At 35.1% G+C, this 14,860-nt stretch overlaps 1 protein-coding gene across 9 annotated transcripts in view; it reads right to left on the minus strand.

The window, feature by feature from the left end:
* LOC149791957 (uncharacterized) overlaps nucleotides 1–14,860 on the minus strand; it is a 153,420-nt gene that overhangs the window by 129,620 nt on the left and 8,940 nt on the right. For all 9 annotated transcript variants that reach the window (XR_016423457.1, XR_016423458.1, XM_089970474.1 and 6 more), the window contains 4 exons: nucleotides 14,023–14,176; nucleotides 9,225–9,400; nucleotides 8,810–8,943; nucleotides 5,047–5,182 (listed from right to left, as the gene is read on the minus strand). Coding sequence is in view for 7 of the 9 variants with exons in the window: in XM_089970474.1 (XP_089826600.1) it covers nucleotides 5,047–5,182; nucleotides 8,810–8,943; nucleotides 9,225–9,400; nucleotides 14,023–14,105 (529 nt within the window). In the remaining 2 variants the exon portion in view is untranslated. The remainder of the gene's footprint in view (nucleotides 1–5,046; nucleotides 5,183–8,809; nucleotides 8,944–9,224; nucleotides 9,401–14,022; nucleotides 14,177–14,860) is intronic.

Below are 14,860 nucleotides of genomic sequence, written 5' to 3' on the forward strand. Positions count from 1 at the left end.
ATGAAAGGTTTAATTGTCTGCAAATGAGAACCATTATTCCAAGATAGATACACAATGTAACAACGCAATAATCAGACAACCAGGCAGATTTTTGTGCACTGTAGAGGGCCATTTCAGCTCTATAAATGCATTTCTAACCGACACTAGATGCACACCATGTTAGTAAAATTAGAAGGTTTCTTGCATGGAAATGACAGGGTTATGTATTAAGTATGTTTTTTTTCTTCATTTAATAATAATAATAATAATAATAATTGTGCTGTAAAGAGAAAGGAACATTGCTTAAGTTGTTATTAATAGATACATAAACATTTATAATTTTTGTAGGGTCAGGAATTGCTGTCCTCAACAGATGGTCTTTGACTGAGTGGACAAGGAAAGATTTGCATAAATCTTGATGGCAAAGATATTGATACCTATGTAAAAGTGAAATATAAGTATATTTCTATATTTGACATGACAATCTTACCAACTAGTGTTTATTTCCCTCCAGATTCTACTTAGTGAGATGGCAAAATATTATGTAAAGGTAGTGACTTCTGTAGAACAAAATGTTTTACTATGGATATGTATTGCAGTTAAAAATGCAGATAAACTGGAATAGGGATTACATTTTACCCTGGCGAAAATATTCAAAATGGCAATGTGTATCCTTACGTGCAATAATGACAGAATTATATGTGATTTATTGACAAGTTACATATGCAGCAGTTCTAATATCTGCTGAAAACATTTTCAGATTATACTGAGGTTTTGACCAAATCTCATATCATACATTTTTACAATAATATGCAAATTTGTAAGCCAGACAAATTCAGCAAGCAAATTCATTCAGGGTGAGTAGCAAGCAAATATCTTGACTGAGAAGCCAATCTCTGATATTAATTGCACCACTGGTTACAACAAAATCAAGTTGCCATTAACTTGCTGACTCTGACTTAAGGTACAGTTCTCAAAGAATCAGGTTACAACAGTCTTAGTTTGTGACACCTATAATGATAGTCACACATACACAATCCAAATAGTATGAACTTGATTACCTTTCAAGTTGGATAAGTAACTTTGAAACTTACAACTTTAATCAATTAATTAACACCCCAACTAGAGTAACTGATAAAAGTGCTACTATCATTGATCATGCTGAATAACCATGAGACCTATTCTTGGGGATATACCTTAGGAAAGGATCAAAGTTATAATATACAAATATTTCAATTACAATGACATATTTTAGTATTTAACACATTACAAGTTAGAACTCACTGGTCATAGTCCTGAAAGGTAGGGGTCAGGAGGTTTCAGTAATGTAATAAAAAAAGCACTGGGATTGCCCATGGTCAGCCATAGAAGTAGCTCCCATTTTCAAATACCAATGGAAGGCTCGGGGAACTTTTGACTTTCATTGGATTTAACACTTCCTTAACTGAAGACCACCATTTGACATCTCAACTGAACTGACTGTACACCATTATCATGGTCTCTTCCTGTGATGCCAAAAGAGCTGTTCAGAAACAATGCTCATGGCAGTTCATGCCTGCATCCTCTGGTACGAAAGGCCAGTGTACTAACCATCTGATCCCCACCATAATAATCTAATAGTTAATTTGCTGCATCCACAATTTCTAGTTAACAAAAATGCCCTGTTGGCCAAGTACATATAAGTAGATGGATAGGTAGATGGATAGATAACAGATTAGTAAGACATAGCACATTACACGATTACAATGAATTGAACTGTATATGCAATAAATGTAATTAAAGGCAGTTGTTAAAATCAATCAGGCAGTTGAGATTACAAGCAAGTCTTATTAAATGTGGTTGAAGAGTTTAGGGATGGGAAAAGAATCATGCTTAGATAATCATGGTCACAGTACACAAGGATGCATGGAAGCAAAAACATCTGCAAGCAAACTTGATAGAAAATTGAAAGGGGAAAGGACGACTTTTTTATAAGCAGGTGGCCACAAAACCAGATTATGACTACTTATTACCAAATTCGACATGCAATTAAAAGTGTGCCCTACAGCACGAGTCTACTGTATAAACACTTGTTAAGAAATACAGTAACATTATCTTTTTATCATTCCAAGCTTTTATTTCAATCCTTCCAAACAATGGCTCATCATCCACTTATTCAAAAATGTATTTTATTTCTTTGATGCACATCTTCAGTTTATAACAATAGTTTTTGCGGTTATTAAATAAATATTTGCTAAACATATATTTCTCCAAAAATTGGTTTCTACCTAAGGTCATACATGTACATTATGGTACGAGACTCTGAGGTGGATAGCTATTTTTGGCGAATTATACAGCTTTTAAACTTTTCAATTCTAACAGCCACACATGCAACTTTTACTAAAAGATGTTGCTGACTCTAGCCAAAGTTTGGCTAAGCAGAGATTTATCCAAGATTTGGTTTCGGTCTAAAAGTTATACATGTACATTATGGAAAGGGAGAATGTTCAGATAGCCAAATCTGGGCTAATCAAAATGACCTAGATATTGGTTTTGTACAACCACACGTAGGTTATACTAAGAGGAATTGCAGACACTAGCCAAATTTTGGCTAAGAATACATTTATCCAAAATTTGGTTTCTACCTAAGAGTGTGAAGAACATCTTTGAGGAAATACCTAAATTTTGCTAAATGGACATTAGTTGTGAACCAGCCTCACCGAGCAAGGCAACATGAATCCTTACCCAAATTCTGGCTTATTTAATACCTGCCTAGCTCCTCCAACATAAAGAAAAGCTATTGAATAGTTATAGGCCAGATATTGGTCAAGGTTTCTCAGTATGTGCTTTTGCTTCTTTGGGTTAAGAGATTTTAGCCCGCAGCAGAGGCCTGATTTTATTAAATGGAAAAACTCAAGTGAAATCGAAAGCTGTTTTGTTTATTCCTACTTCAACATCTGACAACTCGAATAAGTCTTTCAGTTCGGTTTTAATTTGAGATGATTGATTTGATTTATTGACAAGAATTAGAAAGTGCTTAGTTATACTTTCAGATTAATTCACTATTTTGGGATTATTATAAACTCATTGACAGACATATGATTGTGATGCACAGAGAGAGAGAGAGAGCGAATATGTATGTATGTGTGATTAGTAATTTAACATATCTTCAACGGTTTTAGAAATATCGCTACGATGTTTGCAGTGTGGCAGTTAATAGAGGTGCCTATCACTGGAGCATCATGATGCAGACATGTAGCTCCATGTCCCACCCAGTCACATTATTCTGACACCAGACCAAGCAGTCATAATGCTGACCTAACAACAGACCAACCAGTCACAATGCTGACCTCTTATTACTGAGTGCCAAGCTAGGTAGATTGTTATAATTTTTTTTTAAAGTACAAATCCTCCAGGGTTCAAACCCGTGACCTCCCGCATTAAAGGTGGACACTCTAACCACCTATGCCATCGGAGTGGTATGTGTTACGTATATCTATATATTTTTAAACTTCTGTTATATGATTTCATTTAACTTTAATATTTTTTTATTCATGGATGTAAACTGTATAGAATACCTTTTGTTAAAATTTCTCTGTGTAGTTTGGCTCTAATGAAAACACAAATCACGTAGGATTTGTAAATAGTTGTTTACGTACGTGTTGCCAATTAGTAATAATCGTAAAATTAAGACTTAAAATGTCGCCTAATGCGTAGTTTCCCAGTGACTGATGGGATATGGAAGTTTTGAGAATTATGTGGCTCCCTCAATGGTTGCGTGAGATCATGTGCATATAGTACGTCGTGACTTAGTACGTCGTAAATCAATACTGTATGTCGTCATATGGGGTTCATTACGAAATACAGAAGATTCAGCCAATGTGGGCACGTGAGAAAGCTTGCCAGTAGCTTCTCGTGGGTCGGTGGTTCTTTCCGGGGTTTTCCGGGTTCTTCCTCCACCATTAATACTGGCCGCCATGTATAGCCTATCGTGCTGAAAAATGGCGTAAAACCCCACAACAACAACAACAACAAAATACAGACTCAATTTACGGTGTATAATAGGAGGAAGTTAAACATTCAGTTTCATTCCGATTTCTGGAGTCATTCACAATTTATGTATTCCTGATGTAAATCTTTAGACGTATTTTATGTTTTACTTAGATATTTTTAGAGAGGAAAACATTTGTGTGGACTGTTCAGTGGTGATAGAAAATGCTCATTATTTGGACAACAATGTTATTCTGGAACTGTTATAAATTATTCGAAAGAATTCTGGAGAACGCCATCTTGACAACGTCATGGTTCTTGGAGGACCAGTACATTTCCGGTATTGAAATTATATGGGACTTTTATTCGTTTAGAACTTTCAAAGTCTTTACTAACGCCGAATTTGGATTCATTATATTGGAATTTCCTCTCACATTTGTCAATTATCACTTTAATAACTAAATTGTTTGTTGCACTGTACAGCACTTGTTGGCTTTGCTTCTTTTCTGCTTTTTAAGTTTGTGACCATTGAGTCGAAAGAATGTGATACGTCAAGATTTAGCACATAAACACTATTCCAGGCTATTAGTACAGCAACAATTTAAAGACTGGAATTCATTCGATAAACCATTGTACTTCATTCGGAATACTCTACGTATTGGACTTATGATATAACTTTTAGGGTTCTTTGGGATTAAGCTCACATGGATGCAAGTACCTTTCAAACTTTCACTTTGTATTTTAGAAAAAATAAATTATTTAATTTTACAAAATGTTTTAAGTAAGGTTGATAATATTAAACAGCAGTAAACCTGGCCATGAATTGTTACGCTCACAGTAAAACTGGAATAAGCTTTGAATATGTTTGGATATAGTGTACCTAGAATCAGCCGTGAATTTATCCAGAAAATGAACTATTGCGCGAGTTGCACTGAAAGTGAAAAGAAAGGAACACATTTTCATTTAAGTCCACGTAATTTCATTCAGCTGTTCAATTAAAGTCCTGTTGCTGATGATGACGACAATAATAATAAAATTCATGCGATACACTGTAGCCGGAAAAAGAAATGACACGTGTCGTTATCTTTCAAAACATACCTGTAGAGAAAACACGGATACTCCAGTCTCCTCCACAAAACTGTTTCGCATCTCCAGCACATGGCATTCGGCATTCAGACTCCGATTTGGTTTCGTACAGATCGTGGTCATCTCCACAATAACACTCGTATCGGAACTGGAACCAATTAAATTATCAAATTCAAATTTATATTAATGCATTTCAAAAAATATTGTTTTGTCTAAGCAACAGTCCCTTAAATCAAGATCTCAATATCTCTACCATTTATTTTGTGACCTGATGGAACATAGGGTTAATAAATCTGATCTTGCAGAAAGAAAAACGGATTTTTTTTATCGCAAAAGCGTCAACATTATTCATGCGAATTTTGCATGTGAAAATCAGCATACATATTAAAATAAAAAATAGTGGAAAAAGTATGCTTGAAGGGTTGTATTAAATGGACGGAATAGCTGAATTCAAAATTTTAGTAATCTAAATTCATTCTGGAGATTAAAATGGTATTGAACATGAAATTAATGATTTACTGGAATTGTTCCGAAAGTCTACTGCCAGAAATATTAAACAAAACACAAAAACAAACAGACATTATGCAGTGTAAATATCACAAATATTAAAACATCCTTCAACTTTTAATTAGCATTACAATTAGATGCAGCATTGTGGGAAAACGAGTTTAGTCCAATTTGTTGCCAGTCAAGATTTTCATGCAGTTTTTTTGTAAGCAATATATGTTTATAAATAGCTCTCAACCACGAAATATGAGAATAATATTCTGCTATTAATTAGGTATTTTCCTGTCATCTACCGGACAATAGCCCATTTTTCCAAAAAGCGGCGGCTATTGTTCGACAATAGACAGTTTATATACAGTTTAAAAATATTTTAGCTCATCTTTCTTATTGCAGTTAAAACGTTTTCTTTCTGGTCCCTTAAAAAAGCTTTAATAATTGCAAATAGCCCCTCTTATAGTACTCAGAAACAGCTAGTTTTACTTTCGTATCATAGCTAAGCCATTGCCTTATCATGCCTCTTTGTTAATCTTTCATTTCACATATCTTAAACCCCTTTTCCCCACCCGATTCTGCTTACTCGCATGTCATCTCATATGATTGGCTGCAACGCGGTGTGCTTTCTTACTCTAGGTAATTGTCTTGCGAATAATGTATCAGAAATAAACATGCACATAAACAAGATGGTGGCACACAGAATAACCCCAAAATAAAACGGTCATGGCTGGTCAGCCAGCAGAAATTCTATACTAAAGACCTAAATAAGGCACTCTGAAAAATCCTTCAAAAACACGAAAATAGACCAGTTGTAATTAGGATGGTGGGGAAACTTTGTCAGACTTTCAGCATTTGTGAACTATACAAGTGAAAAGGTATTTTATTTTCTAAAGCTGGAGCAAAAGAAGACAATTTATTTACGTGAAGGAGTTTGAAATCTGAATCAACACAAAAGTCTATTTAATGCAACCTAATGTTTCATCTTTTCACATTTGAAGTACAGCAATTGCAAAGTTGTGCGACAAATATTGAATCAAATAAGGCAATTTTTTGGCATATGGGAATAGAATACAAGCTTGTGGAGTTTGGGTCAGGGCTTGCGTTTTTTTTTTTAAAAGTAAACAGCCATGTGCACATATCTGAAATATTTCTTTCAGCAATGAAGAGAAATTGCAACTTTATTGCCCGACTGCATAATCCAAACGGATTTGGGTTGGGAAAAACTGTACTCACTCGTTTTTGATCAATCTGTGGACACAGAAAACACTTCACGTGGAAAAAAAAACTTTGACATCTTGAACGTTCCAAACAATAGTAAATATAGACTTAAAACATCAGGTTCCATAATGGAACTACTCATGTAAACACCATACTTGTCTTACAAACAGGAACTCAAAACGCAATGACAGTCCTAACACATATGCAGTTGTAGTAGTTTGGTTTGGTTTTTAGATTTTTTAGTGTTAAGGAAATCGGAGGAACCTAGCACAAGGACCAGATAGCTGGCCCAAGTTGGTCTGATGGGAGATCAAAACCTAGCATCCATTCACTCTTGAGTCCGGCACGCTTCCACTGAGCCATCGCTGCTCCCTCATTTATAGTGAGACATAGATATTCACCCAGCATTACTTTGGAAGGTAATATGAATCGATTAGTAATCCGGTGGCCATCAATTATGCTATATAAATTCTTGATGCTATTTGTCCAGGAACTTAAGCATGAGAGAAACAAGAACTCAGCTAAAACTGAATACAGACAGACAGACATAGATTTAAATTTCAATGAGATTATTACATCTCTTCATGGGACTTAAGCTCAAGTGACACATTGGACTAAACGTTGAGTAACACAAAGATCTTAACGTGCTAAATCTAAAATCATTATGTCAGACCTAGCAGGAATCCGAGTCATTAAGCACAAAGATGGTGAACAGACGATATTACGAGTTATCAAGAACAATTCTCTCTCTCATCAAATAAGTTTAGCGTCAGCTAGAAGACTTGCAAACGGTTCTGGACTTTAATGAACGCAGTTCAGAAAAATCTTGCACACTCCTGATGGTGAAGAGCTAATTACAACAGATCAGACTCCCACAGGCTCACATCAGTATTGTGCATGGTTTTGTGCCTCACAAATAAAGACAACTATAAGAACTATCACTCCAATCTTACTACACTACAATATATTGATACAGAAAATGCATGCAATAATAGGAAGGAAGGCATATAACCACTCAGATTACAAAGAGTATTTATAATCAGATTCCTCATAATAAAAAAGCCTCGTGTCATTCGTCCTGCCACAGAATATCTGAAATTTAGTCAAATAGCTCCCGGCATGAAACGAAGCACTAAATGCGCGAAGCATGCGAATTTACCAGACATGTTAAAACAGAGTTTCGATGGTGTTCCAAGAAATATGAAAGCAAGACCGACTTGTTAAACAATTGAGAAATTCAAGTTATTCATTCTGATGCTTGAAGCCTCTATATAACGTTACTTGTATGTTCTACCGCCAAACGAGCATGTTTAACAGGGCCCATCGCTAAATTATCACCAGTGAATGCTCAGCTGACAGAGCGAGTGTCAAAATGAAGCATAAGACATGGAAATGTGTATAATGACAGCTCTTGATGTTGGACAAGCTCACAGCACCGTGTGGCACGATAGTGTTCTCTTCAGACGGTGCAATATAGACTTGTGACTCTTCTTATAAGATGCAAAGACAACAGGTCAAACAACTTTGAGGTGAGTTTATATCCTTACGACCATTTTCCAGACAAATATGGATTAGGTTAGGCGCACCATTTCCCATGCTATCTTTTTATATAAGCGGTACAACAGCAACATCCAGGACCAAATATAACGAAGCATTACTGTGGAAGACATACGCTGTCTTTGTATTGGCGTAAAAGATACTGACGATACCATACTTGCGGTGGGCAAAACAGATGATGTAGAGTTTATGCTCTTGCATGTAAATGCAAATTAAAAGTTAATAGCAGCAAATACAATTTTGCTGCATGAAACGTACCAGCTATACGATCCCGCATACATGAATCATTTGATCTACAATAGCGAAGGAAGTCACAGATACAACCTATACTAGTGTCGATCTAAAATTTGAATCTTGTTAAAATCTAGAATTATTTCAGAACATTATAGCGTGAAGTCAAACGTTTGAACTTTAGGTATCACTGCCACTAAGGTTACGGTTTATTTCCCTCTTGGGGAAAGAAGAGAGTCCAATGAACTGTTACTTTGCCGTTACTAACCTCAACCCCTGAAAATCGGAAACCGAACTGGCGACAGTGGTCTATGCAATACTGGGGCGTCATCAGCTGATCGTCATCCATGTGTACTCTGGACAGAAGGCGTTTTTCTCTATCTTCAAAACATCCTATGTAAGCTACAAAACAAAGCATAAAGTTATGAAAAATATTTTTTTCTTCATGTTTAATTTTAGTTTTAAAGAGAAAGCGACATAAAACGTTTCCGGTTGCCGATAACTTCAAAACAATGTATACAAATTTGTTTTTGAACTGTGCAATGTTAAAAAGCTTCGTGCATCACAATTGCAAACGAAATGCGGAGATTGTAAGAGAGAATTATCGATATTAAAAATATTTAAAAGTGTTTACTTTAGTAAAAGTAACTAAAAATGGTATCATATCGTTTGCCTCTTCTTACATGAATCGGTTATCCTCGCTCTTCCTGCTGACACATTCCCAGAGGAAAAGGTTCCCTGCCATGTCCACTGTACTAGTCTAGACACAAGGAAAGGGGTTCCGGTCAGATCTATTTTAAATGTTCCTTGTGGATAGCAATTCGGTATACTGGCGAATTTGTCTCCAGCAGTAGCATATCTAAGAAAAAACCCATCATTAAGATTTATTAAAGGTTCCGTTTCATAAATTAGTTCAAAGGGACGACTAAAAATCTGAGAAGAAATTACTATTTCCATGTATATTATAGATCAAAGCTTCGCTACATTTCATTTGTGGTACAGTTTATTGGACCATGTCCAAAAGTTCACCAACATGTTTTAAAATTGAGTCTAGCTTGAAACCATCTGATTGGTCCATTTTATCATTCAAATTTCAGCCTTTTGGATTCTAAACTAAGATATTCTTTCTATTGATGAAATCCAGTCACGCTCAAATAAACTGCATTTTATTATCTTAATTTTTTAAATTAAATAATGCTGGCCTTTTCCATGATAACAAAGGCATAACAAAAACCACTCGCTATACTTAAACTTTACACTTAGTAATGTTACTTAGCAACATCACTGGATAATGAAACAACCTTAACGTTTTTATACATATACTTAGATTTATGCACACACACACACACACACACCATTTTCCTGGGATTGGGTCTATCACAATTACCATGAAATCATCTACTTACACTTGCACAAAGAAAATCACAAACTTCCAGATTGTTTCCAGTTACAAAGCTGGAGATAATAATAATAATAATACCCTTTAAATTAAAGGCAGTTATGACTCGATGTAGCTACTGAAAAGCCAACACATATGATCAAATTAAGTTGTTAAAAATTTTTAACACTGTTCTTACATGATCGAGAAAGAGGAGCACACAACTTGAATGGACTCGTATATAACCCATTATCCACTGTCGATCCTTCTTAGTACAGGTACCTTTCACTCCAATACACCAGTAATGGCTTTTCTCTGGTACGTAATTAAAATTCGATGTTAAACTGACAAAGTATCCTTTTAAAGTGAATTGCCTCCTGCATTTCCTGCCGATGCACAATTCACCGCTGTTTCACGCTAATGATTAGGTGGCATTACATACTAAGGGAGGCAACTCATGAAATCTAATAAATGTCTCGAGGTCAAAGCACTAAAATAGCTCTTCGATCCGCCATGGTGTGTGTATGTGATCTGAATTTTAACGTAGCTTAAACAATTGTTCAGTCATATCGCTACGATGTCTCCAGTGGGGCAGTTTATAGTGATGCCTACCACTGGGGCATCATGACACAGACATGTAGCATAATATCCCACCTAGTCACATTATCCTGACACCAGGCCGACCAGTCCTAACACTAACCTGTTAATGCTGAGCGCCAAGAGAGGCAGCTGTTAGTACTATTTTTGTAAGTCTTTGGTATGACTCTGCCAGGGATCGAACCCACGACCTCCCGCATTGGAGGCGGACACTCCAACCACTAGACCTCCAGACTTATCTCTGCCACAGTGTAAATGAGGTTATCATAACGGAACTTTGGCTAGCGAACATGCTTTGTTGACTTGAGTTTTATATTAAGACTGCATAAAGTCAACGTAGGTAGTTAAATTAAACTTGCTTAAATCGAAACTAGGAATGTACAAGTTTGTCATGGTATGTTTCCTAATTAATTAGAGCACAGATTAATATTTTTTTCTGTATCTAGCCTCAGCTCACACATTCTCAAGGATAGTGGATAGATAACAGTTATTCTTTCATTATGACCTAAGTTCATGTCATATAACGCTTGTATGATCCAATTGAAAGAACGCTGTTATTTTTCATGCTTGGTCTGTAGATCAAAATCTGTTTAAGCATTAAAAATAAATTATTTTTGATGGCGTGTATTGACTGTATCACTATCAAAATCCTATATGCAAAATTAAGGTCACAGTCATCTCAAGGTTACTTTCATGAGCTATCCTGGCTGCAACTTAAAGCCATTAAAAGTAGCACCATCCAACAATGTACAAGTTGACATTTGAACTCTCTGACTTTCATAATCTCATCCACAAAGACATGGTCACATGCCAAGATGCATAGATTCCTTACAAGTCTTGAAATCAAACTGCATATTATCAGGTGATGAAATGGAATATGGTAATATAAATAATACACTGACAGTGTTTCACTTTAATGTTAAATATTTAATTATATCCATTCATCCTGATGCTCTGAAACCATTTAAGATATAAGGAAGAATGTACGTATACTAAGAGAGAGTGTTGCATACACTGTTCTGTCACTTGTCAATGGCAAACCAAGAACACTTGCATCATGTTAAATTATTAGTTCTCAACTGCAAGCCAAGAACACTCGTATCATGTTAAATTATGAGTCAGTTGTCAACGGTCTGCCAAGTACACTTGTATCATGTTAAATTATGAGTCAGTTGTCAAGGGCAAGCCAATAACATTTTTATGTCACGTTAAATTATGGGATGACTATTGACGCATTCTTTACAAACTTTTAAATTAAGCAAATTACGTTAACACACTGTCTGTCCATCGTTTGTTAATATATGCGTATTCAGTCCATACCTTTGTGACAGCTGGACAGATTTCATTACACTATTCCAATGTTTATATTAAGACTAGAGGATGTTTTCATATACATATCCTCTGCCACTAAGTTAAGTTTACTGGAGGAAAAATGTATTTATCTGTGTCCATTTTCTTGAATATAGCTTTTAAACTACTGAAAATATTGTAATGAAACTTGACCCAGTTATGTTTCATAATTAATGTTATCACATGGATGACTTCAGACTCAAGGTTAAGGTCACAGCTATGGAAAATATCAATCAGAAACATCTATGTATAGATATAACATTTAAACCAAATAGGTCATATCAACTATAGTGTTTTTTATACCAATTCTAGAGAGTGCCTCATGAATTCAGTCATAATCTGCTCCTAAAATTAACATAAAAAACAAAGGAAGTCACTGGTTTATCTACGATGTTATTTTTATACCATTTCATAATTTGGTGAATTTCTTTCCCGTTTTATAATTATACTATAATTATACTATAATAATTCTATTTGATCAAAGAAGTTTCATTTTTTTTTTTTTTGGTGCATGCAGCTAGAGTGGTATCAGGTTCATACAATAACTTATCTTGAAAACACGAAGCTTTCTGAAGACTTCTTTCTTAAAATAGTATTCAATTAATTTCAGTAGAACGTAACGGTTGGTACCAAGGAAAACTTCACATAAACATATTTGTGAAATAGTCTTCCAATACGAGTTTTCGAAATGCTGGACCTTTATTTAGAATCAGACAAGACACGTGCAGTATCAAACTTTATTCATTTATCGTCTGCCTTGCACTTGCTTATGCAGAAAAGAATTTTGGTTTCCATAGTAATCAGCATACACTTTGACATCTGATAAATAGCTATATGTGCTTAAACATTCTACGGACATTTTTAGGCACATTCTATTTTTGACAGTTACCATAACCATTAAATCCCCATAGCAGCCTGGTAGATAATACATTTTTCACACTTCCCCAAAATACACTGGTTAACATTTTTATCAAAGAATTGGAGGAAATATTTGTTATGTCATAATGTACATACAAATATGTTATCTTAGTCAACATGAAAATAAACAATTTTCGCACCTTGACAACCGCATCATTTAATGTTATCACACTTTGAAAAAATATTCAATGTGATATGGTGTAGCCAATGTCTTGTGTAGTCTCCATAGCAACCAAACAACTTTAGATATGAACCAGTGGAAACCCATCTCAAATTATTATGGCAATTTATGCCAAAGTATACCAATAAAAGAAAACTTGAACATTTTCTACAGTTGTGGTTTTGAGAACAAGAAACCGTCTGCTAAAGGACCAACAATATTTTTGTTGGCAAAGAGGAGGTGGGGAACCATGAACTTTCCATAAAAACAGAAATTCGTTTTCTCCATCTCCTCGAGATGTTAGTCTTTACATCTTTTAGTATAATACTATGATCGAGGCTTTTTATCAGCCGATTTTAAGGCTAGAAATTTGCATTTTTATGGATACAATAGTCCAGTCACCTCCACTTGCTAAAATTAAATTCGACATTGTGAATCACTGAATTTGGATGCAAATTAAAATGTTTGAATATGTATGCGTTGGTCAATCCTAAGGTATGCAAGAAGGAATAGGAAGTGTACGTTCAACATTGAGGTTTTTTTTAAGTCTTTGGTATGACTCGGCCGTGGATCGAACCCACTACCTCCCGCGTCCGAGGCGGACACTCTACCCACTACGGTCGAGAGATTGAGAGAGAGAGAGAGACTTTATACATCCTAAGAATACACAGCCATAATCCCAGCCATTATCAGTACATAATATAAAACAAAATCAACAAGAAGAAAATATTTGATTCAAAGTAGTTCACTGTTTAAATAAAACCCATTTAATGTGTACATAGAAAGTCTGAAGGAAATATTTTCCTTTCAGAAAGATGACCTTAGTATAGAAACCCACTCAAGTTTCCGCAAAACAATCGAATCAAAGACAGATAAACCTGACACCTAGCTTTTCTGTCATGCTTCAAGTTAGTGGAAGTCTTGAAACGATTTAGACCATGCATATGATTCCAAAATCAAGTAAACCAACTTGGTGATTTACATTCAAGTTAAACTTTTAGACATTCTTTTTGTCATTTCAAACAATTTCAGTGTAGTAAGCCAAATAGTGCATCTTGTAAATTGTAATATTAGATACCTGATAAAGCGAGTACCGGATTTACTGGCGAAGGTGTAATCGGTGATGTCAACCGTAAGGTTTGTAAGGTTTAGTCGGATCATGTTATATTCTGATCTGCCTCCATCAAGGAACGATTCTCTCGGGAGTTTTATGGAACATGCGGAAGTGGACCCTGGTAGAATAAAAATAAAGTTTTAAATAATGACAACAACTGCATACATAACAACAGCAACCATAAAGAGAACAATCATTTCATTATTACAACTACTACAGCTCTCACGTAGGCACCATAACTTCTACTGCTTCTGCCATTACTACTAAAGGAAGCATTACTAATAATAAAAAATATTGCTTTCAATAAATAAAATGTAACAATTCATTAACAACTACCACTATTGGTGTTACCTGTACTGTTGCCTGACCTACTTATTGTTAGGAACATGCAAGCAATGTATGTATGTATGTATGTATGTATGCAGACAAATATATATGTATGCACGGAGATCCATCTGTCATTCCGTCCATACATCCACACATCGATAGTACTGTTTAAACTGTATTAAAAATCATTTTTACTGTGTCCATTTATTTAAGATCGGAAAATCTTATACTGCTTATATTTACACAAACATCACTCATATTTCTTATATTTACACTAGCAGCATTCATATTACTTATAATCATGTTACATTTTCGTACACTAACACTACTCATATCACTTATATTTACATTAGCAGTAATCATATTACTTATACTTACATTAGTAGTACTCATATCACTTATACTTACATTAGCAGTACTCATATTACTTATACTTACACTAACAGTACTCTATCACTTATACTTACATTAGCAG

Source organism: Sinohyriopsis cumingii, chromosome 9, assembly GCF_028554795.1.
Source record: "Sinohyriopsis cumingii isolate HCF-2022 chromosome 9, ASM2855479v2, whole genome shotgun sequence".
Lineage (NCBI taxonomy): Eukaryota > Metazoa > Mollusca > Bivalvia > Unionida > Unionidae > Sinohyriopsis > Sinohyriopsis cumingii.